Source organism: Brachypodium distachyon, chromosome 1 (assembly GCF_000005505.3).
Source record: "Brachypodium distachyon strain Bd21 chromosome 1, Brachypodium_distachyon_v3.0, whole genome shotgun sequence".
NCBI classification, from domain to species: Eukaryota; Viridiplantae; Streptophyta; class Magnoliopsida; order Poales; family Poaceae; genus Brachypodium; species Brachypodium distachyon.
Window position 1 is genome coordinate 60,105,814 of NC_016131.3, and position 25,828 is coordinate 60,131,641.

General features: G+C 44.9%; 3 protein-coding genes across 4 annotated transcripts; 2 read left to right on the top strand and 1 right to left on the bottom strand.

Moving 5' to 3' along the window:
- Positions 1-720: 720 nt before the first annotated feature.
- Positions 721-6,249, bottom strand: LOC100830076 (B3 domain-containing protein Os06g0194400). 2 transcript variants are annotated; one of them, XM_010230238.2, is made up of 6 exons: positions 5,767-6,247; positions 5,574-5,675; positions 5,292-5,429; positions 4,994-5,200; positions 4,476-4,535; positions 721-1,014 (listed from the first exon to the last, which is right to left on the bottom strand). In XM_010230238.2, exons 1-5 carry the CDS (start codon positions 6,184-6,186, stop codon positions 4,491-4,493), a joined length of 912 nt encoding a protein of 303 aa, XP_010228540.2. In that variant the 5' UTR covers positions 6,187-6,247; the 3' UTR covers positions 721-1,014; positions 4,476-4,490. The 2 variants fall into 2 exon arrangements, with proteins under 2 accessions (XP_010228540.2, XP_014752375.2); XM_014896889.2 differs by lacking the exon at positions 721-1,014 and adding an exon at positions 1,148-2,877 and having other exon boundaries at positions 5,767-6,249.
- Positions 6,213-9,677, top strand: LOC100845120 (probable inactive heme oxygenase 2, chloroplastic). Its single transcript, XM_003557722.4, has 4 exons — positions 6,213-6,769; positions 7,412-7,635; positions 8,677-8,784; positions 8,882-9,677. Exons 1-4 carry the CDS (start codon positions 6,283-6,285, stop codon positions 8,972-8,974), a joined length of 912 nt encoding a protein of 303 aa, XP_003557770.1. The 5' UTR covers positions 6,213-6,282; the 3' UTR covers positions 8,975-9,677.
- A 2,357-nt stretch (positions 9,678-12,034) lies between these two features.
- On the top strand, positions 12,035-20,928 carry LOC100845427. The gene is made up of 6 exons (XM_003557723.4): positions 12,035-12,721; positions 13,960-14,195; positions 14,281-14,539; positions 19,951-20,130; positions 20,214-20,369; positions 20,476-20,928. The coding sequence occupies exons 1-6, from the start codon at positions 12,647-12,649 to the stop codon at positions 20,647-20,649; spliced, it is 1,080 nt and encodes a 359-aa protein (XP_003557771.2). The 5' UTR covers positions 12,035-12,646; the 3' UTR covers positions 20,650-20,928.
- The last annotated feature ends 4,900 nt before the right edge of the window (positions 20,929-25,828 follow it).

The window sequence follows — 25,828 nt, forward strand, 5'->3', positions numbered from 1 at the left end:
AAAAATATGTTACATGCTGCAGAACTTGGAAAATAGGAAAGTCATCCATTTCAAGCTCAGTAAGTAGTGCCGAACAAGGTCTTCATAGTCCAGCCTGATTTTGAACTCAGTTCCAGCTCTTCCTCTTCTTGGATATACTCCTCCCGTTTCAAAAAGATTGGCACGTAATTCAAAGTCACGCCAACCTTTATGGCACGGAGAAATAGATTGTAGAGACAATCTCACTTCTCAGCTCAGAGTAAACAGGACAAACACCTTAACTCAGAGTAACTTCTTTTCATTCATCACATTTTAAGCTCACCTCGCACAGGGTGCTCCACTCACTCGTTCCTAGGATTCTAAACCAGCACCTAATAATACCCCAACATCTCAAGCGACCACTTACGTAAAAAGACAAGGCTCAACAGGAATCTGAATTTTCGTAATAACACTCTGACAGCACGTGTAGTCCTCCACTGCTGCTTCACATGGTCATATCTGTCTCTTCTCAACAACACTATGGACTATGGTGGATTGGTGGTACACCGTTCGCTTCACTGAAGAGTTGAAACCATAATCAACTCCGATTGGTTAGCAGATGATGACAGCATTTTGACCAGCCCTTCTCAACTCTAAGCTGGACATTTTCAGCACAATTGGTAGACATACAGATGGGTACGACCAGCACTACTTGATTTAACAGATCATACGCTGAAAATGGATGGACTGGGATTATTATCCTTAAGTAGATAGATCAGGGCTATTGTGTATGATTGCAGAGATTAAATTTGGACGTCACAGGAATGGGCATCACATGTCAAGTTGCACACTTGCTCTTGCAGTTACGAAGCAGAATTTACAAAATGCCAGCCAGGTGCTGCCACAGATAAACCCTTCCTTACAAGTGCATATTTCTGAATCCATCTAAGGTTCATAATAGATGACTACAAGAAACTACCAAGTTAATATTTCCAAAGTAATCCATTTGCATACTCGCTGGATACGACTCAGGGTAGATCTAAATCGCTAGAACGCCTGCAAGACTCAAAAAAGGACAAGGAAACAAGTCACTATGAAGGTAGTACCGGACTTAAAGTGTTTCATTATCAGCTAAGGGTGTACCATTCACTAAAAACTGCAGAAAAAGTAACATTTAAATGTCCACAAATATAGTTTTCAAGCACATCCAAGGAGACTTGCATGCCATTTCATCAAGATTTGAGGCAGTTATATACAAGAAATGGTACACACAACCACAGCCCGCCCAGACACTCTAACCACTCCTCTCTTACGAAAAAAAGCTAAACCTACAAGAAGCAAGAGTATCTTAACTGAGAAGTTTATACAGAAAAGTTGAGTACACAGTTTAAATACTGATGTTTAGGGCGGGGCAAGACAAGAAAAATCCTGCAAAGAGCATCCAAGCCAAGATAATCCCCTGCTGTTGGAAGAAAATACCATATCCTAAACACAATTCGGTAAATTTTATGTAGTGTCAATAGACTTCTGGCCATAGTTACCAAGAACCCGGATTGCTCGGGTCGAGGAACGGGGTCGCGGGTCGGGGGTCGCTGCCTCTGGGACAAACTGAAGAAGAACTACCTTGTTGTATCGACCCATGCGATCCCGATCCCAAATTGGGTCGACGGTTGCGGGATGTGGTACCGACCCGCGTTCCCGGCTTCTATGCTGGCCACAAAAAGCTTCTGTGGACATTAGTTGGTGCATTTGGTTCACGGTCAGGTAAAGATGGATAGAGATAGCCATGGATAGCATGGATAAGGATATCCCTTTTTTCCCTTTCAAAAAATGGGTATCTCTTTTTTGTGTTTGGTTGCATAACTTGGATGAGCCAATATCCTGTGTGGTTAGACATATGAGAGATGGATAGGGCGAGTCCAGTTTCTGTTTGGTTAAAAGATAGGGTGGTTATGGTGTTGTGGTGACCTTGTGGTAAGATCAGGGCCGTTATCTAGGAATTCGAGGCCCTGGAATGAAATGTAAAATGAGGCCCTAAAATTAGAAAAATGTTGCATAACCAAAATATTTCACTTAATTATATTACTTCCCCTCTAAAAAAAAAACTTAATTATGTTACTTTAACATACGGTAGTTCTTACGGTACGTTGGAAAACATTTTTTGTGATTGCGCGATAAAGTCATGAACGCGAAAGTACCAACGGTTTGCTTTGAAGTGGATTATGGATTTCTCAATTAGCTGATAAGAGCAGATGAGCGGAAGACAACATGAGCCGAGCAGCAAGGCGACGATAGAGGAAATCACACGCTAGTGACTGTGTCCCTGGCTGTATGATCGATCAGTGGAGATTGGAAAATTGGAGATAGGCTGATAGTAGACGAGGCGTCATGCGGCTATGTGAACAGAAGCAGTCGTTTAGCCTTTTCCTTTTTCTGTTTAATGATTATTTTTCTTTTTCTGCTGTAATTAAGGATTGTAATTAATATTAAGGCAAGATTAGGGGGCCCTAAAAAATTGGAGGCCCTGAACCATCGCACACCTCGCTCCTGTCAATATACGGGCCCTGGGTAAGATGGTGTGACATTACCTCTGCTAATATTATCATACTGAAATGTTAAAAGATACTCACTTTCTGTAGAAAATTACAATAAAGAATATTATATTTCATCAATATGCAAAATAAGTTGAGAAAACACATATACATCGATTGGAGTCAGCCTATAATATTTTTGGATAGCCCTGAAGGAAAATTGCAAGAAAAGCATAATTTTTTTTGCTTGTAACTAAACATGTTGAGAAAACACGCAAAAACAAATTGGTTTGGATATGGAGCTACAGCACATGAAGATCTGCTTCCACCCAGTGCCAGATCTACGAATTTATTATAGGGGGTGCCAAGCTTGACATGTAAAAGTCATCTGTCAACACGAACATAATGAATAAGACGCAAGGTTTAAAATTTGCTTGAAAGGACAATAATATGGATAGTTAAACATGGACTCATAGTAGGAGAACACCAACAAAAACCTTAACTAGAGGAGTATTTTAGTCTTTGGTTGAAAAGAGACGGCGGACGGAGGAGGGAAGCTGGAGAGAAGCGGCAACGTCATTTTTTCCAGTGGCCGGCACCGGAGCTTGAGAATCAGACAGATCCAGAGAGCAATGAGGAACAGAGAGGGTTCAGAAAGCGGTGAATTGAGTGAGGGGCGCGAGAGGGTGAGTGCATTGGTTCTGCATGGGCTCGGTGAAAGGTGGTTGCCCTCATCCGGCTGACTCGGTCAGATTTGGCCAGCCAAGATATCAGAAGTACTCCCTGCGTTTGGCTGCCGCAGCTACTGCATCTGTCTTGATGCAACATACTAGAGTGGGTTTGGTTCATGGGATATCCTTAGATGGGGTGGGGATAGCCATCTTTTCAGTGGATGTCGGTTGTTTGATTTGAGAGATAGGGTGGTTGAGGGAATGAGAGCAACCAACCAATTTAATACTCCCTCTCTCCCATATCAAGTGTCGCTGATAAAACAGCGACACTTGATAAATCAAGGCCTGTAGTGGATGCCATGAATCTACAGTTGACGCAATCAAGAATAGTCAATCCATTCTCCAAATATTCTCTTGTCAGGGCTTTGGATTTCGATTTTGACAAAGAAAATGGTACTCCTCAAAACCACCAAAATTTTGAGAAGCTCGAAATTACTAATGAAGACAGACGGTCACTTTTTTTGTTTGAATTTGGAAAAAAATAAACTGTACAATAAATATCTAGAATTCTATTAAATCACAAGACCTGTACTAGCTTTGTAGTATGTCCTTGTGTTTCCTTGCTAAAGGCCCCAGCAGTAAAACTAAACAAAAGTGGTGCCTGTGATGTTATTCGACCCTAGAGCTCCAGTGTAAGGGAGAGAGAACTAAGCACCATGCAAACACAATTATTTAGTAGTTCGGGATTCTATCATCAATTTACCAGTGAAAATTTGAAATGCTGCCCTTTTTTTACGAGACAAATATTTTGGCCACCCTCAAATCACCAAAATATTTCATCCAAAATTTAAACCATGCTCTCCTATACCCTATGTTAACTAATCCCTAACAGACATGTCGTCTTGCTATACTTGGCACAGTAGTTATCATGTTGTGGATCAAGGTTCACAACAAAAGCATCACTCCTATAGAGATTAAATTTCCTTAAATAAATCAGAAGTCTTAAATTTTCAAGTTAGCAGATGTACAAATAAGGTTGAAATTTGGCTGATCACGAGATGAAATCTAAGCCAATACGGAAATGGGATATGTGCACAATTTTCATGTCTATAAGACTATAATTAAAGTTTACCACGCAGTAGGACTATACCTAAATTTTGGTCATAACTCATAAGCAATTTTATAATTTTATCTGCTAAGTGAACTTGGCATATGGATTGCCATCTGCAACAGGGCAAATACATTCGGAACTAGATTTTTAAAACATTCAGTTCAAGTATTCAACCAATGCAAACAATGGACAAGAATAAAGTACCTAGGCATTGCTTCATTAATGATCATCTTCATAGTAAGAGCTTGCCCTAAATATGTAGACCTGCATCATTTACATAACAGAGGTCACATGGATCACACGAACTGCTACTCAGAATCACTTCTTATATCTGCTTCGAATGGAGGAATTTGTCAATTTGATATGGATGTTGGGATAATAGTATTTTTTTTTCCTGCAAAACTGTAGCGTTCGAAACAGACCTGATTGTCATATTTTGTGAATAATTAAAGGCGGTTTCCTAGTTTCACAGCTCAACAATTAAAAATATACAACATACAGAAACCATAGAAGTTTGATATACATTGACTCCAGTTATTTTATGACCATAACCAGTTTTTCTCATGTGATAGCTCAATTGATTTCACATCATTATTTCCATGAGGATGATATTAATGGAACAAGCAAATGTCATGAATTGAGAATCATTCATAACACATCATGTGAATGCGACAAACTCTGAGTAAGTTCCATTAGCAATGCATACCAACTTAAAACCTCACCTTGAAGAATGCCTTCTTAATCAGCTGGAATACCAAGCAATCACCATCAACCAGCTCATGATCGACGGCGAACTCTCTCCACCCTTTGTTAAGGCTGCTAGTGTGTGGACGGTAGAATGTGCGGTACTCCTCCTCATCATCATCCACCAAATACACTCTTGCGTCTTGCTGCGGGAGATGCTCAGTGCTGAACTGAGACGGGATATGCTGCCAGATATCCCATAAAATCAACATCCAATAATCAATCCTCTCTCAGAGGGGGATGGTAACAGTAGGTTAGTGGAAGTTTCTTCTTTACCAGGTTGGAAAGAGTCTGAGTCATGGGTCTGACAAAGGTAGGGTAGTCAGAGCTCAACTCATCCTTTAGCTCTTCGGCCTTGCTAACGGCGTATGCATGATCAGGTTTTAATTCTTTTTGCTTCTGCGAATAAATTGCCTGTTTGCGGAGGCCGGGGTATACCCCCATTTCGAAAAGGAAAACAAAAGAAAGCGTTATGCCCTATGACCATTTTATTTTCCCTCAAGAAAGAGTAGTCGGGCTGTGGAAAATGATATGGGATCCTCGGTTGTGGACACATACATTCTCGCGGTAGTTCGGCCGCTCGGGGATGCTGGCGATGCGGTTGGAACGCCGGCGCGGTGCGTCCTTGCCGGCGTCTCGTTGCGCCGGGGCCTTCCGCTTCTGCGCCACCAACCGAACCAGACTAGTCAGCCATACGGAATACTGAACCAAAGGAATAGCGGAGGTTGGGGGGTCGATCGATTTGACGAACCTGTTTGGGCTTGGCGGCGGCCTCACGGACGGCGGCGGAGAGGTGGTGCAGGCGCAGCTCCTCCAGCTTCCTCTTGTTCTCCTCTACCTGCCTCCTTCGCTGCTCCTCATACGAGTTCGCTTCAGCCATTTCTTCCCTCTTCTTGGTTTCCTCTCTTTTAGGGTTTACTCTTTCAGCTGTTTGGGAGGGGGAACTGAGCGGACTAGGGAGATTGATTTCCCGTAGAACTGATAAACGAACGAATTGAATGAGTTTGCTGCAAATCCAAGAATTGTGGCGCCGATTTTGGCAGCGGCTTTCAATTTTCAAATTTGGGGGGAGGGAGAGAGAGAGAGAGGAGGGGGTAAAACCGCGAACTCGGAATGCCCATGGGCCAAAATCGGGCCTGAGCTTGGCAGGACGGTCCGTGGGCCGTACCATGTCTGTCTAATTTTACCGTTCGAGTTGTAACACGCGAGCCTTTGCACTTGCAGTGGTGACAGTCAGGACTGCTTGCCCGAGTCCAAGTGGATAACCATGCCGCCCGTCGTCGCGGTCCCCTCGGCGGCGGCGCTCCGGCGACCGCAGCCCTTCCGATTTCTCCACCCTCCTAGAAGCCTAAACCTAGCCATAACCCGCTGCGCCCCTTCCCCTTCGCCCCCGGCAGAGGCGCAGTCAGTGAAGCCGAAGCCACGGAGGTACCCGAAGCAGTTCCCAGGCGAGGCGGTGGGCGTCGCCGAGGAGATGCGGTTCGTCGCCATGCGCCTCCGCAACCCTAAGCGCACTACTCTCAAGGAAAAAACGGTGGCGGAGGGAGCTACGGAGGAGGCTGAATCGAATGGGGAGGAGGAGCCCAACCACGAAGCTGAGGAGGAGGGCAACCACGAAATGGAGGAGCACGACGATGAGGAAGTGGAGGGGGAGTGGGTGCCGAGCATGGAAGGGTTCGTGAGCTATCTGGTGGATAGCAAGCTCGTCTTCGACACCGTCGAGCGGATCATAGCCGGGTCCACGGACGTTGCATGTGAGTGAGCTTTGTTTTCTCCATTCCTTGCTAACTGTAGAGGCCAAAGGTTGCATTGCCCCTTACTATTGAATTCGGCATATTAGAGGCCTACAGTTGATGTGTCATTAGTGTTGCAAATTTTGAATTGGAGGTGTTTGGGGTTACAAGCTGTGATGATAGCAATGCCATTTAATTTATAGTGCTGAGTTGAGGTGTCCTCTGAAAAATGTGAAGTCTCGACATGATACTTTAATGCTGAAGTGCGTTCACCGGCAAGTTGTGTAAGATACAGTTCTGGCGAAGCAGTGAGACCTGTTCTGGATATGTAGTGATTTGTCCTCCGACTGAATACTTTTTGAAAGATGCATATCTTTGGGCTGGTTGAAATATACTGGTAAAGAAGTATGTTGAAGACAGACCATATTTTAGTGCACTGACACAACTTATCTCCAGGAAGATCTCAACACCAGCATGAATTACTAATCACGCTTCATTTAGAAATTACAAGGTTAATTTTATATCGCCCTTAATAAACATTTAGTGCCTACCAGAGAGCTCACAACCTACAAAGGTTCTAATGTACACCAAAGTTACTCGTTGCATCAGTACAACAGAAACTGCAGCTGATACTCGCCTATTATTAATTTAATGTTGATTCAGATGTTTACTTCAGGAAAAGTGGTTTGGAACGTTCAGCTAGCATCGAAAAAGATTTGGAGTGGTTCAGAGAACAGGGAATTGAAATTCCAGAGCCGAGTACTTCTGGATCAACATATGCAGCTTATCTATCTGAATTGGCTGGGAGCAGTGCCCCTGCTTTCCTTTCCCACTACTACAATATTTATTTTTCCCATACAACTGGAGGGATGGCAATTGGTAATAAGGTATTACACTTTCCATACCTGATCAAATATCCATGACCTTGTCTTTCAGTTGTCATGGAATATAATTCATCACAAAACCACTAGATTGAGTTCAATATTGCTTAAAAAACAGATATGGATGCTTCAAGTTGAATTTATTGTTGTTGTAGGGTATTCCATTCTGTTGCTTTGTCAAAGTAATTTTCTCTACTCTGTCGCAAATTTAGCTGATAGCACTACAGAGCACATCTCTTTTTTCCACTAAGAAATTTCCTGTCCATCTGTTTATTGATGAAAATGAAATGAGATTATTTAGACAATAGTTTTATAGGTTGTGAAGATGTAATGGGACTGTTCAAGAAATGTCCACACTCCACAAACATTGCTAATATAGAATAAAAGAGGATCACCGTAAAATGCAATAAAGAGATAGTTGCAGTGTATTCCCATGTCCTTTGTGACAATGAGTGCATTTGTATCTGAAATTTTTGAGAGAAATTTATGTTCTGTGCAAGCCTTAGTATTGCCCAAAACCCCTCTTCTCCGTAGTTATACCAGGCATTTCTTTAACTGGATCGTTTGGCTTATTTTGGCTCAGATAATTGTGCAGTTTGGCTAGTATACTGCACTATTTTAGATAATGGAAAAGAAACCCCCCCCCCCCCCCCCCGTTCTCTGCATCATGAGTTGCATTGCAGCCAAAATTTATTGCAAAGTCCAGTATTTCTCAAGCAAGACAAAGCAACAAGCTACAAAATTGACAAGAAACTCAGAAATTACATAGCCTTAGTATATACTGCATAGAGACATAAATTTGCACAGGCCAGAATTATCAGATAAGTTGCAAATTGCTATTAGTGAACACTGAATTATGGGACATATGTCTTTTTCAGGAATTTGTAATTATTTCACGTTTGTAGAGCTTTGGACCATGCATGTTTGTTTACTTTTAAATTTTATACGATAAATATCACCTTGCTCATGCAGTTACAGCTCTGTAAGTGCATAGTTGTCTCGGATTTTATAAAAACCTCTGAAGAAGTATTACTTTCATTGTAACAGATCTGCAACAAAATTTTGGAAGGAAGAGTGCTGGAGTTTTACAAGTGGGATACTGATGCAGAACTCTTACTAAAAGATACCAGGGAGAAGCTTAATGAGCTTAGCAAGGTACATTTAGCACAAAGTTTTCTTCCTTTCTTGTAAGGTTATGCGCCTAGAAGGTACATGCTTACTGATCTGATCAGTCCACCCTTCTGATGTGCAGCACTGGTCTCGCAAGGACAGGAACCTGTGCTTGAAAGAAACTGCAAAATGCTTCCAGTACATGGGGCGTCTTGTCCGGTTAATCATCTCGTAACACTTCATGGACAACTTACTGGTTAAGCTTCGGTTGATTTGTTCCGAAGACAAGGGAAAAAAGCAAAGATGCATTAACTTGAGGCTCCGTGCAGTTTCTTCTTGGAGAGACTTTTGCTGCAAGGGATGTTGCTGATTCGTGAGCACAATAGCGGGTTGAGGCTCCGTACTTGCATTGGATGCCCCAATAGCAGGTGCACACTAGTTCCTTTTTCGGCGTGCATAATGGAATTGCTCGTTCGAGTGAGCGGAACAGCTTTGATCTGTGCAAAGTTGAAGATTCTTGGTGCTGTCAGGATGGTCCTGAACACAAGCTATGGGATCATGCTGTCCACTCAATGTTGCCATGCTTAACTGGGCAATAAAATTGCAGGCTAGTTCGGTCCTGCAAAAAATGCTCCCATGTTTCTGTCAGCTTTCAGGATGTGCTACTGAGGATTACATTAACAACTACTCATGTATTAGTGCTTGTGAACTCGATTGTGTACGGTGTACCAACCCTTCCAGCGTAGTGTGATGCCTATATGGCATGGTAACTTCTGCACAACCTGTATCATCACACGGTGGTGCTTGTGTGGCGATTAGGAGTTAGGGCACTGTTTTATTGGCTAATACCTTCCATGCTGATTCTGATGTGATGTTTTAAGGACAGATGCAATATTCGATGCTCTTTATGGGCTGGGTCATGCCTTGCCCCCCAGCTACTGATCTGTTCCAGACTTCAACAGAGCTTGTTGACTTGGTTGGTCCCGCCATATGGACATCTGGTCCAGGCGGCAGGCTGCAGCTATGCCTCACAGCTTCAGGCCACTTTTTTTTTTGCGGGGCCAGGCCATGACTTATCGGAGCTGGATTCTGCCAATAATTTACCCCTTATCTTCATCAAATACTTAGATCTATTTTAAATATTTTGTCTAATTATTTGATCCTTTTCAAAAGCTCACAGATTTCAAAATATTCATCCAAATGATCTGAAACTTACCCATATCACATTATTAGACACTTACTATTTTCTAGGGTGTATTTTAGAATATATTTTTTGTCTGTGTGCAGAGGCCAGAAGAATTCCCTCTTTTTTGATTTTCTTTTCTAAAAAAGATATACAGAAAATCTGTTACAATTTGATCAAATTTGGACCGAAGCTTCAGCAGCTCATAGTTTTCGCAATAGACATCGAAACGAGATGTTTTTTCTTTTAAAAAAAGGCATCATTACAAATATTTTAGTTTTTACATTTTCTTGAATCAAACAAGGTAAAAGGGGTAAGTTACGTCGATCATCTAAAGTTTCTATAGTCCAAAAGTTTTTTCGGTCTCATGATAGTTTGTAACAGAAATGTATTATGACGCTGTTGCTCGATGGGGGAAAAATGATTGTACTTCACAATTACGCAAAGCCGTGGAGGAAAGCTTGTCCAAAATGATGTTGTCATGTTAGGTGATACATCACCAATAATTATTGTCTGGTTTTTCCAGCTTTGGGTTATTATAAGTAAAAATATAATATCGTTGGCAGCTTTATGCGGCCGACCAACCTATCCATTCATGCTTGCCCTGTTACACACATACAAAAAAGAATATTAGAAATTAAAATGTCTGCAATTCTGCATTCGGTCGGTGGTCTTTCTGAGCATCTCACCCTTCACGATGGAAGCGGTCGAGCATGAAGCTAGTAGCATATGCCGGGTCTCGGATCAACAGCCTTTCCTGACAAAGTCGGAAGCAAAATCTTCCCGGGAGAAAGAAGCTTTTCTGAAAGTGTTTCGGTTTTGGAGCTACGTACGTACCCTGTCGCACGCTTTAGGCACCCGTGTCCTGTCCTGGCCGAGCCAAGCAACGTGATCGGTGATCCTTGGCCTAACGCCCGCCGCGAGTGGATCCGCTGTAGAAGTGTAGAGTATTGCAGAGCAAGGAGCAACAAGGGCACGTCTCCATGGAAAGGGGTTTGGGTGCGCACCGGCCGGCGCTGTATTTTTCATCCATATGATATCAGTCGTCTTCAGTTTTGACTTTATTTCTCGGGTTTTGGGGCTGGCAGCCATTCACGATTGAACCGTGTGATGTTGTATTAGGTGAGCGATGTTGAAGTAGGGCACGGAACCACCGGGTTCTCGGTGGAGATGGACTGATCCAATCGCGTGTGTGGTCGATCTGTGGATAATTCCACGTGAACCCGGAACATATCAAGTGGACAACGACAAATATGCATGCGTTTTGACTGGCAGTAGCATAAGTATATTATTGTCTGTAAAATTGTTGCGATGCTTCCTTCTGGTGCATCCACGGCGTCGCCCGTGGAGAAGGAGAAGGGGAAGATTGGGCCTAAGGCGGCGGCGGTGCCGGTAAGGCCCGGGGGGCGTGCGGGTGGGTGGGTGGTGGGTTTAGGGTGGCTCGCACTCCACGCTCAAAATCGGCGAAGACACCAATTACTCCCAAGCTCTGAACAGCTCAGCGCGTGCATGACTTGCGGACTCCCAGTCCCAGTACACGATTAAGGGTCTCTTTAGTTCGGAAAAGTAAAAAAATAGAAAAAATTGTAGAATTACAATGTCATCTCCACCGGATCTTTATAGGATTTCGTTTGCATCAAAATTTGTTTGATTGTATCAAAAAATTTCTAACAAGAGGTTGGAGTGCATGTAAATTTCTAAAAAAAAATGAAGGGAGTAAGTAGAACCCAAATATATGGCATAGAAAAGGACAGCTCTCGTTTCCAGTGACTGGCCACTCATATTGGATTAATAGTAAAATAGATGTGAGTATTTATTGACCGGTTGCAGGTTTTAAAAGAAAAATAAAATGTGTCGTGGAACAAATGAGAAAAATTTACATGAGTTGTGTTTTAAAACGGAGGGAGTAGGAACGGAACGGTCGTCGTGCTCGGACATAGCATCATCAAACTCCACGCCCAGCATGGAAGAAAGCGATCAGGAAATTTAAGTTGTGCACAATCCAATTCGATGTCGCTGCCACCGATGCGCGATTAAATACCCTCCTCCCATGCACCTGTGATTCTGCGTTGGTTGGCTAGCGATATATAACGGCCGCCCGTACGCAACGATTGGCGGCGTAACCTGTAGTAGTAGCCTGTAGGACGGAGGGAGGGAGCAGCAGTGCTACTGTCGCTCGTCTGGACGAGTAGTACTGCGAGACCGACCGACGCCGGGCACGGCAAACGCGGAGCCGGAGCGCGTTCGTTCTCTAATTTCCGGGGAAGAAAGTCAGTTTAGCCGATGCTTACGCATCATTGATTTGTCTCCCGTCTAAAAGTAATCGTGCGGTTAGATGCGCGAACACGGACACACTCTTGGAGCTCTCTCTCTACCCACTGCCAAAAAGAAAAAAAAAAGAGGTCTTCGGGAAACGCCCAAACACATTCATTCACACAACGCGAGCCGAGCTGCTGCTGCTTCCTGCAAACACGCACTCGTACTCGTGCTACTGTGACAGCAGGGGAAGCGCACGGCTCCCTCATTGCCCCCTCCGCCCGCAGGACGACGGCCGGCGCGACCCCGACGCCGCTAGAGGCGCAACTGGCGGCGGTGGCGAGGCCCGAGTTAATGCGCCCGTGAGGGTGAGGCGTCGGTGCTAGGGCGGTGGCGGGTTAAAGTAGGCCCTGTTCGTTTGCTAGGAGAGGAGAATAGGGGCGCGCTTCTGGTGGTCTCTTGTGGGCGATGGCCATGGGGGGCTCCAAAGGGGAGGAGAAGCCCGGTGGCGGCGAGGACTGCTGCTATCAGCTCGGAAACAAGGTCAGGTTCCCCCTTCCCCCGCCCCTCATCTCGATTCTGCCCAGTTTTTCTGGCCTTCAAATCTACGGAGTATTTTTTTTAGCTTCAACAAATTAAAGTCCTGTGAATTTTTGCTTCAATGATGGATTATTTTGGGCGGCATTTGTTTCCTGAGCTTCTCTTATTTTCGGTGCCATTTCAGCTGCTCCCTATGGTTCAGTCCATCCAATTTATGCGCGCAGTTACAGTTAATGCTTGTTTCACCGCTTCCCTGGCGTGCCCGGATTTAAAACTTGAATTGCATTTTCCATCAGCTCAGTGAGGGGAACGAGAAGTGCTGTTGGTACTTAATGCCGGGCGATTCGGTTTATCTGACGTCTGATCCAAAATGCTAGGCGATTCGTTTTCGCCTTTTTTCCATTTCACCCCCTTTTTGCTCTATTTATTACTTCTAGTAGCTCAGCTGATTTTTTCTGAAATTCCCTTTCTACTTTTGGGTCCAAATAGTTCTCTAGATCGTGTTCTGTTCCCCCGACTTATTATAAGTCCATTTGGTCAAATCGTTTTTATTGCGGAGTACTATTGTTTCATTTCCGTATTCATCAGTCCTCACTAGTACTTCGGTTGGCTAAACTAGATCGCGTTTCATGGTTACCTCCTCTCACTTTTCGATTTTACTACATCTGGCATCCTTTGTTACCTGTATTCTTTGCTGCGCAGGACCACTCTTAAGGTGATTTTCTGAAAACTGCATTTTCAATTGCGGTTGTTAAAACATTAGAAAACGAAAGAGTCGGAAATATGTTGCAGTGAACTAACGCAGTTGTGAAACGTCACCTTAAGAAGTTAAGAGTGGTACTACTACGCCGCAAAGGGGATCGTTGGTTTGTGTCATGTTTCATTCTTATTGGTGAATGAACGCAATCTCGAACAGTACATGGGCCATTTATCCTCTATTTGGGGTACACAAGTGGGTTCAGGACAAAGGACAAGGACCAGATACCTTTTGAAACATAATCTCTATTGTTCGTTTCCGTATCAATCTTGAATTGATGCTCCCGTAAAAAAAAAATCTTGAATTGATGCTTCTGAGGCCACAATTTCTGTTGATTGTAAATATATTCCTTATCCATTTCAAGGATAAAGCAAAATAAGTGCTACGGCATCAAATTTTAAATACTACAGTATAGTAACAGCTTTGAATAAGATATATTTTGATTTCTAGTGGTGGACTTGAACTGATTGGAACTTGTTTGCAGGATACACTAGTTTTGAAGACTCAGAAAAAGTCACCCCCCGCATTGAGAATAGTTGTTTTCGCTATGACTATGATCAGTGGGGTGTTCATTTGCTCAATTTGTATGAAACAACTAGGAACTGACAGCTGGTCAAGGATGGTGAAGATCGAAGTCGCAGAACAGCCTTGCAATAAGTCTTTAATTCCTCTCTCTGAGGTTCAGTTTGTTCATTATCCACAACCACAAAATTACAGCAGGTGACAGTTGTGGTTTGATATGTTTTAACTTTTAAGCTATCTACACTTGGTTTGTTGTAATGGCTGATGGAAATTTATTTTGTAGGAAAGAGTGCATGTGTACCCCTGTCCGGTTCTTTGCAATTATCTCGTCACAGCGATCTGGAAGTGGCTGGTTTGAAACCCTTCTTAACAGCCACATTAATGTTAGCTCCAATGGAGAAATCTTCTCCAATAAAGAAAGGAGAAATAACATTTCATCTATAGTAAAGACAATGGATAAAGTATATAATTTGGATTGGAATAGTAGTGCTTCCAAGAATGAGTGCACTGCTGCTGTTGGCTTCAAATGGATGCTTAATCAGGTGAATGATTTGGATAAGTTTTTCCCCCTTCATTTTCTTCTAGTACTGTTGTAGACTTTACTGTCTAAAGCATCATACACATGCTTCCTTCAGATGCTTGTGATTTATATCTTCATATTTACCAAGTAATGGAGATGTATCTGCTTACTAGCTAGCAATTTCCATGCATATATTCTGTGAGGATACACTTTTTTTTTCTTTTGAATCGGGCAACCCCCATTTCCCATTTCAAAGAAACAGAAACAACAATGTCTCCAGCTTTACATGGTGGAAAGCAGAAAGAAAATAGGAGAAGCGGATCAGGGTACCAGCAGGAAACCCACTGTGCCCCAGACACTATGGGGCGAAAACCTGCTGCCACCTGAAACTAGCCCTAACAGTTCAATACGACAGTTTTTAAAACCATCCGAGGGAAATCCTTCATTACAGACCCACGAAAGGAGCCGAGTAGCAAAAAGCAAAGTTCATCCAGGTGCAGGTAGAAGCCTAGCCATGCCATCCACATGACGCTGCCCATCCTGATACCTTCGCAGTAGCTGCATTGTTGCTTGCATGATCCCAGATGCCCCATCCTTCATAGCTTGTCGCAGCCCTTGATCCCTCTGCAGTTCTGCCCAGTACTGAAGAAAGGAGCACATTAGGAAGACCACTGCAGTAGGATGATACAAGACCTTCTCGAAGCAAACCGAGTTTCTTGAATTCCAAATTGCCCAACAGGCCACCCCCAAGCCTTTCAACAAAGAAATATCTATGCCTAGGTAGAACCTTCCCAATCCAGATAAAGTATTGCCACACAGAGCGAGGTATGATATCGACACCTAAGAAATGAGCAACACAACCCCAAACAACTCTAGCCACAGTACACTCAAAGAACAAATAATGTGCAGTTTCAGTTTTATGACAGAAATAGCATTTTGGATTTCCGTGCCAGTTCCTCTTTACCATATTGTCTTTAGTAAGCACAAAATTAAGGAAAAGTTGCCATCAGAATATTTTAATTTTCAAAGGCAACTTGATTTTCCAAATGAAAGAGTAGTCAGGACCAGTAAAAGGGATACACAACACAAGCGAGTATAAACAGACTTAACAGTGAAACACTTCTTAGATTCCCGTTTCCACAGGAAGGGGTCATTCTCACTATTCAGGGAGACAGCAGCAATCATAGCCTGGATCTCCCCCCATTGGCCATTGCTCAGCCAAAGGTCCATGCAACCACCTTAAAAAGGTTATTGTTTCCAGGTTGTTTTTCATAAAGGCCACAGACACATCTTTAGAGTCACAAAACAAGTACATCTCTGGATAGGAAGCATATAATGGTACCCCATTACTCTATACATCTTCCCAAATACGAATAGTTTCTCTAGAATTAAACAATACCACATCTACCAGCCAAGTAGATAGGATTAACCTGTGAATACACTATTGTGTGCAGTGGGCGCACATGCATATATCAATTTTCTGCTTGAGTTTTGCATCATGTTCCTCTTCTCAGAGAGTAAAGAATATGATAAATTTTGAACATCATTAGAGTCCTGGATGAATAGCTTTCTCAATTGTTTCCAATGTGCTAACTTCTTTCTGTACAAAAGACAATTGTGATACTACTTTTTGATGTTTTATTTTGACTACTCCATAGGTACCTTAACGGAGCATATTATAATACATTATATTTTTAAACAGTTCATAATTTCTATGATGGCTACAAAGTGAAATCCTTTTACACTGACTAGATACTGGGAATGACATGATAATGTTGTTCTGTGTAGACCATTTGTTTTATGGTTATGTTAATTCATTGAAATTGGTTCTTTTGTTGTGGAACTCTAGATGAGGTCATAATTTTTTTTTCGAGAAAACGCAAAAGCTTTGGGTCTCGATGCATATCTTAAGAGAGAAAGAGTAATTTACAAGCCCAAGAGGGCAACATACACAAAAAATACAACGCAAGACCTCTAGGAACCAGTGACCGACAGGAGTAGCGCTCCAAGCCCAGTCGCCCCAGCCCGAGCCCACAGCCTGGCGTCTGCGGGATGGATCCAGTCAGTGGGGCGATGCTAGGAGTCACGTTGTCGAAGACCGCCGCGTTGCGATGCTTCCAAATCCACCAGGCCGTGAGCATGATGATTGAAGCAGTGCCCTTCCGAGCCGAAGAAGGAGCGGTGTTGACCGTCGCGTGCCACCAATCCGCAAAGAGGACACCTACAGTAGGAGGGGCAGCGGTGGATCGGATCCAAGAAAGCACCTCATGCCACATGAAGTGGGAGAAGGGACAGTCGACCATGAGGTGATTCATGATTTCCATCTATTGGTCGCACAGCAAGCACCGCGGGGCATGAGACAACCCGTGACGTGCCCTTCTCTCCGCCGTCCAGCATCGGTCCTGGCAGGCGAGCCAGATGAAAAACTTGACACGTGGCGGTGCCAAGACTTCCAGTTCAGCCTCCAAGTGTCAGAAAGAACACCCCCATGGAAGAGACTGCGGTAGCATGACTTGGAAGAATACTGTCCGTCACCCGTCCATCTCCAGCACAGGGTATCAGCCGCCTTTGAAAGCTGGACCATACGCAACCGCTCCCAAATCCGAAGGTATTGCCAAAGGGCAACAGGATCAAGAATCCCCTGGATGTCGCGGATCCAACTTCTATCAGCAAGGGCCTCACGGACGGTGCGATTTTTTTGGGTACGTCTTGGAACCAACTGAACGAGGTTTGGGGCCAGTTCTGAGATCGCACGACCATCCAACCAACGGTCAGCCCAAAACAGATCGGAGGCGCCATCCCCGACCACCATCATGGTGGAGGCGAAAAAAACACTTCGCTCCAAATGAGAGAACTGTAAGTCCAGTCCACGCCAAGGGCGAAGAGGGTCAGTTCGCATTCGCCACATCCAGCGTACGCGGAGACTGACGGCCAGTCGAGAGAAGTCCGGAATGCCAAGGCCACCGTAGCAAAGAGGCCTGCAAACCTTGGACCAACTGACATGGCAGTGTCCGCTACGAGCCTCAGCCCGGCCAGACCAAAGGAAGCCCCGCAAGATCTTCTCCATCCGCTTTTGTACCTTCCGATAGAGGCCCAGAACCAGGATTTGGTGCAACGGGATGGCCGACAAGACTGATTTAATCACGGTCAGTCGACCGGACTTAGACATCATGCCGGCCTTCCAGGTCGGCAATCTCGGCAATCTTGTCAACGAGGGGGCCAAAAGCCTCAACAGAAGGTTTTCGGATTCCCAGAGGGATCCCCAAGTATTTCACTGGGAAGGGAGCCATGGTACAGCCCATCGCGACGGCTGCCTCCGCGGCCACATCCTCCGTGCACCCAATGGGAGACACCGAGCATTTGGCAAAGTTGGTCTGAAGCCCCGAGGCCTGTCCAAAGAAGGAGAGGAGACGACGCACCGTGAGGAGTTCCGAGCGGTCCGGGTGGCAGAAAATGATAACATCATCTGCGTACAGGGACACGCTTGTCAACAGATGGCGGGCAACGAGTCTTCGCAAGAAACCTCTCTCAGTTGCCTTGGCTAAAAGCTGGTTGAGTGTGTCAATCACCAACACAAACAACATAGGCGAGAGGGGATCTCCTTGCCACAACCCCTTCTGATGCCAAATCGGCGGGCCCGGCTCCCCGTTCAGCAGAATGCGGGTGCTGGCGGTGGACAAGAGAATGGCAATCCATTCACGGAATCGAGGTCCAAAACCAACGTGCTGCAGCACCGCAAACAAGAGGGCCCAAGATACCGAGTCAAAAGCATGGGCTATGTCCAACTTTAACATAACCCGAGGCTCTTTGAGACGATGAAGGAAGCGGGCCGTCTGCTGCACAAGCATGAAGTTGTCATGGATGCAGCGCTTCTTGACAAAGGCGCATTGGTTCTCCCCAACCAGACTGCTCAACCTAGGGGATAAACGTAGTGCAAGAGCCTTAGCCACAAGCTTGGCGAACGAGTGGATCAGACTGATCGGTCGAAAATCTCTCAGGGTTGCACAGTCAGGCTTCTTCAGGATTAGCACCAACAGTGCTTGGTTCAAACCTTGGAAGCCACGTCCATGCAACGCATGTAGCTTGCCAAAGGCCGCCATGACATCATCCTTGACTGTAGTCCAGCAAGCCTGAAAGAACTTGGCGGTGAATCCATCGGGGCCCGGAGATTTCCCCGATGGCAGGAGTCGAACAACGTTCCACACTTCGGCTTCCGAGAAGGGGGCGTCCAGCTCCGCCAAATCAACCGCATCAGTGCCCAAGAATTCAAGGTTCAGCGAAAAGTCCCGGTGCTCAGCCATCCCCAGAAGGGATGAGAAATGGTTGAAAGCAGCCTCCGCCATGTCTCCGTGGTCAGACAGGACCGTATCACCAACCGCGAGAGAGTTGATGGCGTTCCGCTGCCGCCGGAAGGACGCGTGCTGGTGGAAGAAGGTGGTGTTGGCATCTCCCTCCTTAAGCCAGGCGACCTTCGAACGTTGGTGAGCAATGGTGCGCTCAAGGGAGGCGAGTCCAAGGTAGGCATGTTTGAGACGGGCACGCAACTCGCGCTCAGCCGTCGAAAGCCTACGAAACTCCATGGCAACGTCGAAGCGAAAAATGACCTCACGTGCTAGCATTAGCTGACGCTTGATGCATCTGACGTTCTTGTCACTCCAGCTCATCAGCCGTTGTGCAGTGAGCTTAAGGCGTGACACCAACCGGCTGAAAGGGTCAGGATCGTCATTGTGGTAAGCCCAGGCTTCAGCCACGACCTCAGCAAACCCATCCATCCTAAGCCAGAAGCTCTCAAAATGGAAGCGCCAACAGGTAGAAGGCCATGGCGAACAGTCCAAAAGGAGCGGACAGTGGTCCGAAATTACCGTGGAGAGACAATGCATTGAGCAATCGGGATGCAGCTCCTCCCAGTCAATCGTGCAGAAAACGCGGTCAAGTCGCACAAGGGTGGGAGCCTCACGCTCGTTAGACCACGTATAGCGACGACCATGAAGATATATCTCCTTCAGCTCGCAATCATTAAGAAAGCGGCGAAACCGACCAATCATGCGACGATTGATACATGATTCTTATGTTTTTCTAAACTAGAAATATTCAATTTTCATTGGTCAAAATTATAAAATAAGCATCAGAATTGCTATCAATGTTCGATAGCATTGAGCAGTCTGTTACCCTTTTGAAGATAACAGAATTGACATCATCTAGATCGTCCATGATTTAGCATGATGTTATCTGAGACTTTTAAGTAGTGTGCACATATAGATTTACAATCTCCATCGGCAGCAATACAGAGTATTTCAACTTCTCCTTAAGGGCTTCAATCTACGAGACAGATTAGTGTTTTTAGTACAGAGGTTAAATGGTTAATTAATAGGTCATCAACATAAATTATTTGTTAAACAGAACAAGCATTCGTCTGACAGAATATTTTTCCAGGGTCTTGTGGCAAATCATGCAGGTGTGGTTGATTACTTCAACCAAAGAGGAGTGTCTACAGTATTTCTGATGAGAAGGAATCTCCTCCGGCAGATGGTATCACAACTAGCTAACAATCATGACAGATACATCAAGCAATTAAATGGAAAACATAAGGCCCATGTTCACACAAGAGATGAGGTATTGCTCGACAATACATCCTTCAGGTTTTTCTGTGCGACTTTTTGTGGTCCCTGGTTTAATATTTATATTTTGTTTGACAGGCGAATATTCTTGCAAGATATAAGCCGAGGCTCAACACAACAACATTAATTTGGAGCTTGAAACAGGCTGACGACTACACCCGTGACGCTCTTGAAAATTTAAAGAGCGTCCGCCACATGACAATGTACTATGAGGATCTCATCCAAAACAGAACAGTGAGTTACTTTTGAATTTTGATCAATGCGTTGTTTCTTGGTGTGTAGTAGTAGTAGTTGCTTTTCTCAGCTTGCTAATAAGCACGGCGTTAACTTTCGCTCGCAGAAGCTTGTTGATGTTCTGGATTTCCTCAAAGTGCCAAGGAGGAAACTAGTCAGCCGGCATGTGAAGATACACACGAAACCGCTGTCGGACCAGATTGAAAACTGGGATGAAGTCTATAATGCTTTGAATGGTACCCAGTTTGAAAGTTTCTTGACCGCCGACTACAGAATATGACATTGTTCTGTCCCCACGTACGTTTCTTGTGTAGATATCGGCTTTTCTGTGTTATTCTTTATTAAATAGCTGGCCTGGACGTGCCTGGCAAAAGTTTTGATTGGGGAGGGCAGGTTTTGCCTAGTTTCTCAGAGTTCTTGAGTAGTTTGATAGGTTCCACTAATTGTATACCTCTTTGTTTTTCACGTTCTTTTGTAACAGACTCTCAAGCTGGTAATGTTTTGTATTCCACTGCTAATCACATCCAGTGTCCAATACTGGGGTTCTAATTCTGATTCACATGTCCATTTGCACTTGTGCTGATGATAAAACGATCACACTGAACCACGTCAAATGTATTTTGCACTTGCAAATTTATATTCCGCACTTGCCAATTCAGAACAACAGGTTCTGAAGACCGGCAGGAAGTAGCACTATCAGGGAGCTTTGTGGCACGTTCTCTTTCAGATTCAGACATTTACTGGAGGTTCCCTTCTGATTTATACTAGACGTCGCTAATGCCCAGTCAATCTCAATCAGTCGGTGTTGACTAAAGAGTTGTGAACGAGTCACTGTCATGTTTGTCATCAAGACGTCTCCATCGACTCCTAATTTCTGCCTTGTGGGGATTTTGCATGATAATATTGCCAAGGAAGGACGCCGCAGCGGCTCGAGTTGAAGTGGAAATCGACAGGACCGTACACAAAGCCTGAAACCATGTGGTCTGAAAACTTCTTCTATTAACAGAACTGTACACAAAACTTATACTCCTTCCGTCCAATAAAGGATGTCTCAATTTTGACTAATTTTGAATGCATCTATACAGATATATTCAAATTTTAACAAACTTAGAGACATCTTTTCTTGAACGGAGGGAGTATATGTATTCAAATTTTAACAAACTTGAGACATCTTTTATTGAACGGAGGGAGTATATGGTCCCCTAGTTTAGGGGACAGAGAAAACGAATAACACATATAACTGATGCTTGTAGCTTATGGTTTTGCTGATAGCCAGCAATGTGTTAGATCTTGTTTGGGTTTTTCTTTTTCTTTTTCAAAACGGAGGCACTTGCCTCGATCCGTTTATTAAGAAAAGAGTAAATACAGCCGACCACACAGACAAGCAAAAACAAAGAAAAGCACGACAAGTGAAACTGTCAAAGAGAAACCTACTCTCTCGACATCCAAGAACCCAAACGTTTTGCGCCTGCAGTGACCCAATTGGCGTCGTTGAGCTTTATCTTTGCAAGCATAAATGTGGGCAACGTTGAGTGTCCACGGAAAATGCGGGCATTCTTCTCATTCCAAATTTCCCATGACATAAGCATTGTCATGGAATCCAAGCCTTTTGATTGGCTACTCATCTTCGTCCACCAGCCTTCGACCGAGGTCTCCACAACCCACTGCGGGTATTTTCTTTATGAAAAACAGGGACTCCTCAGTTCTGTTTAGAGGTGCAAACTGACACCTTAAGGGTACATTCTGACTCTATTAAGTTCGACAAAATGATATAAAATTTTATAACCACGTCACTTTGTGGAAAACTAGTTTCTTTGTTTGAAGTGAAGAGAGTTGGAGGGTACATTAATGGTAATTCTTTTGTATCTCTTGTTCCATGTCATTGAAGCGGAACCATCGAAACAAACCAGCTAGACGAAAAGGTACTCGGTTCCAGTTTGATTACACACATGCACACGCGCCCCATTACGTGTGGATTAACACGTTCACTCCATGAGATGCACACTGGGATTTTGCTACTGTTCTGCTGTTGCAGTTCTCGGAGTCGGAGGTGCTATAATCCTGTCATTTATCTGGTTGTTTCCCGTTAGCAATGGGGCAACATGTTGTCACTTCCCTTTTTACGTGTGTTTGAACTGGTGCTTTTTTGTGTTCTATTATTATCTGATCACAGTGAAATCCGGTCACAAGCTTGTGTGCTTATTAAATCCTAACACCGAAATTTTGAAAAAAGAGAGTATCCAATCCGATTAGCCATTATCTATCCGTAAACAATATATGTGTTAATAACGTTAAAATGCACTCTCACAAAAGTTTTTATAGTTCAATTGTGAATTTAGTCACCTACAAAGTTTTGTTTGGTAAACTTATTCACTATTTGAATTCGCTAGCCTTTCTTGAAAAAACATAGTCCAAACTCAATTTTAATTTCACAATCTTTGTGGGCTACAACTCAGTGTACATGGCACACATGTTTACGTTTTCTGGGCCGCAGCCCGCTTCTTCTCCATGCTCTGGACTGACGGTGTCTGAGTGTTGAGTGTTGACCGGAGCCACCGGTAGAATTTGGTCAATAATACTCACTCCGTCTTCTCAGGCCACCTGAATTTATTTTTGGCTGTCAGATCTACCGTATGGGCAAAATCTGGCCGTTCTTTTGTAGGCTTTGTCCTAAATAGCTGCTGCTCCCGGAGTAAAATCCGAGGCCTGTGGTTGATCGGGCCTGGTGGGCTGCCTGGTCCAAGATGGGCCGGCTTATTTCCCTCGCGCGAGCCTCTCCGTGTCCCATCTTAATGCCGGTGTCCTCTTGCCACCGCACCTGCAGCCCATCTGGGCCGGTTCCGTTGTTCGGCAGCTTGGTCGATCGATCGAGGCAGCTTCTCAATGGATCCGCCGCCGCGGAGCGATGGAGAATCTGAGGAGGCGATGTCGTGGGCGAGTTAATTCGGACTTAAATCAAGCAATCAAATCGCCCGTTTCTGGTAGAGTTGATGGCCTCCCACTTGTGAGTTGTGATCGTGGCCAGGCAGTGTTTAGCATTGTGTTTAGAACATTAGTCAATGTTAACTTACGCTAGCTCTGATTGGTACTGAAATGACCTTTTTAAAACTGTAACGCAGAATATTAGTAAACTGATCCGCACACTAGTATAATTCCTCTAGAAGGGGCATATAGAATTTGCAACTTGATCCGGGCACAGCTTATTCTACTTTATCCGATCCAAAATAAGTGTTTCAGTTTTGAACTAAGCCTATTTTAAACCAAGTTCAAAGCTGCGACACTTATTTTGAATCGGCGGTAGTATTTAATTTTCTCAACTGAGGTTTCCAAAAACTATTCAGAACCCTAAACAATACTCGTAAGGCTAAACACTTTTATAAATTTCATATGAACAGAATCATCCGTGAATCTCTTTAGTGGGGAAAAAAGAACTTCTTCAACATTCTCTGAGTATATATACGCGCATCAGTCAATGATTAGTTGTCAGACAGAATGATGAGCCAATTCTTTTCTGAAGAAAGTTAACTCATGATAGCATAGCTATAACTGACCCCCTTTCTTTCCACTGATATTCCCTTTCAGGCGTGCAGTAAACTAATCAATTAAGAAAAACTTAAAATAAGACCTACATTTTGCAGCAGAGGGAATATAAGACCCTTAGGATATTGTAATGTAATATACCCTCTGGCTTGCTGCGGAGCTGTCGTTACTTCCGCGGTGGGTACGTGGTGGCTGCGGGCAAAATCTCTGCACCGACGAGGACGGTGCCGGCGACGACGGCGTTCTCGGACGTCGCTTCTTTCTTGAAGGCGTTGTCGTGCAGCCCTATCATGTCCCACCCTTCGCAAACGAGGTGTCTCCGAGCGAAATCTCAGATTCGGTTTCCGGATCAGCCAGACGGTGTGTCCTCCTTGGAGGTGTTGCCTCTGGAGCCCTCGTCTGACGGCGGAGTATGCTTGCGGCGGTGGGCTTGGCTGGGGCCTTGGCTAGGGATGGTGGCTTCGTGCAGTGTGGGCTTGCTAAGGTGCGAGTCGTTCCTGTCGACACGGCCTCTTCATTGCTCCGGTCGTCGAAGAAGTCCAGTTCAGCCTACTTCTTGTGGTGCATGATATGTTCCCTGTTCGACGTTGTTGGAGCGGGAGGGGTTTCGCTTTGGCAATTGTGGCTCGTTTCTTTGGTTTTACCTTCTGTTTGCTTGTAGCCAGGATTTTTTGCACGACTTTCCTAGAATAAGTCATGCATTGTATCGGGTTTTCACCAGGTTATCCCTAATTAACCGGACGGCTCTGTTTCTTCTATAATGAAATGCAGAAACTCTCTACCCCATTAAGGTGTCCTAAAAAAACGCTCTGGTGGACCTGATGTCCCCCATTTTGTTTAGAAGCTTGCTTCGGTGCACAACCTTTAAATAGGGTTTTTTTTTATCCGTGCCCCTCCTCCCTTAGCTATACTAAAAAATACCCGAAGCCAGAAACAGTGCTCGCTGCTACACTTGTTCGTTTCGCAATTATTCCTCGCAAATGCCTTCACGGAGCACCTGCTAACGGTCAAGCCCCTTTGACCGTTTGGTTCTGATGGGTGGGCCGCGGGGAGTGCTGTCAGGTGGGTCCGGAGCCGTGTTTCTGGCGTGTGGGGTTGCGAGGAGACAGTGCAAGTGGGCAGGTCTTAATAGGTCTGGCTACCTTACATGCGGGCCACGTCCTGACAGGTGGGGGCGGTCGACTTAACGTACATGTGGGGCGACGCAACGAATGACAGATGGGTCCGTCGCCTATCTCTCTCATCCCTTTCCCCGCGCCTACCCCAAATAGGACAGATTTAGGGTTGTTTGTCAAATACGCTGCTGCCCCCGCCAAATACGCCTCCGTGCGGAATCATTGGCAACGCCGTCGCCAGATACGCCTCCGTGGGCTCGCCGGCGAGACTTACGAAGGGAAGCGACGTCTACATAGCCTAATCGAAGAAAGCAAAACACACTTCACATGGTAAATTATGGAAGCGATCACATCACAGGCAGTTCAATATAGCGGTTATTACAATCACACCACATCAATTCATCATCATAGCACATCCAGTGCAAATTCTAACAATTAACGACATTAATATAAAACTTTACAATCACAACGACGCGGCCGATCACTCCTGTCCGCCGGCTTCCTCCTTCGATGCCACGCCAGGCTCGGTAGGCCCCTCCAGAGGCGCCACCTCCGGCACGACGTACGGGAGGCCGTGCATCTGGCCGGCGTGGGGGAATGTGTTCGCCATGTTGGTGTACACGTTGTACAACGTGAATGCGATAAACTCGCGTCCACACTAGTACACGCGGCCAAGGAGGTACCTGGCGTCGTGGCTGTTGGTGAGGTGCACTAGGATGGCCGTGTCGACGCAATCCTCTCGGAGCTGCTCCATGCGGTACATTGGAGGGCCCACGGCCTCCCGGTGTAAGAAACCGGTGTGGA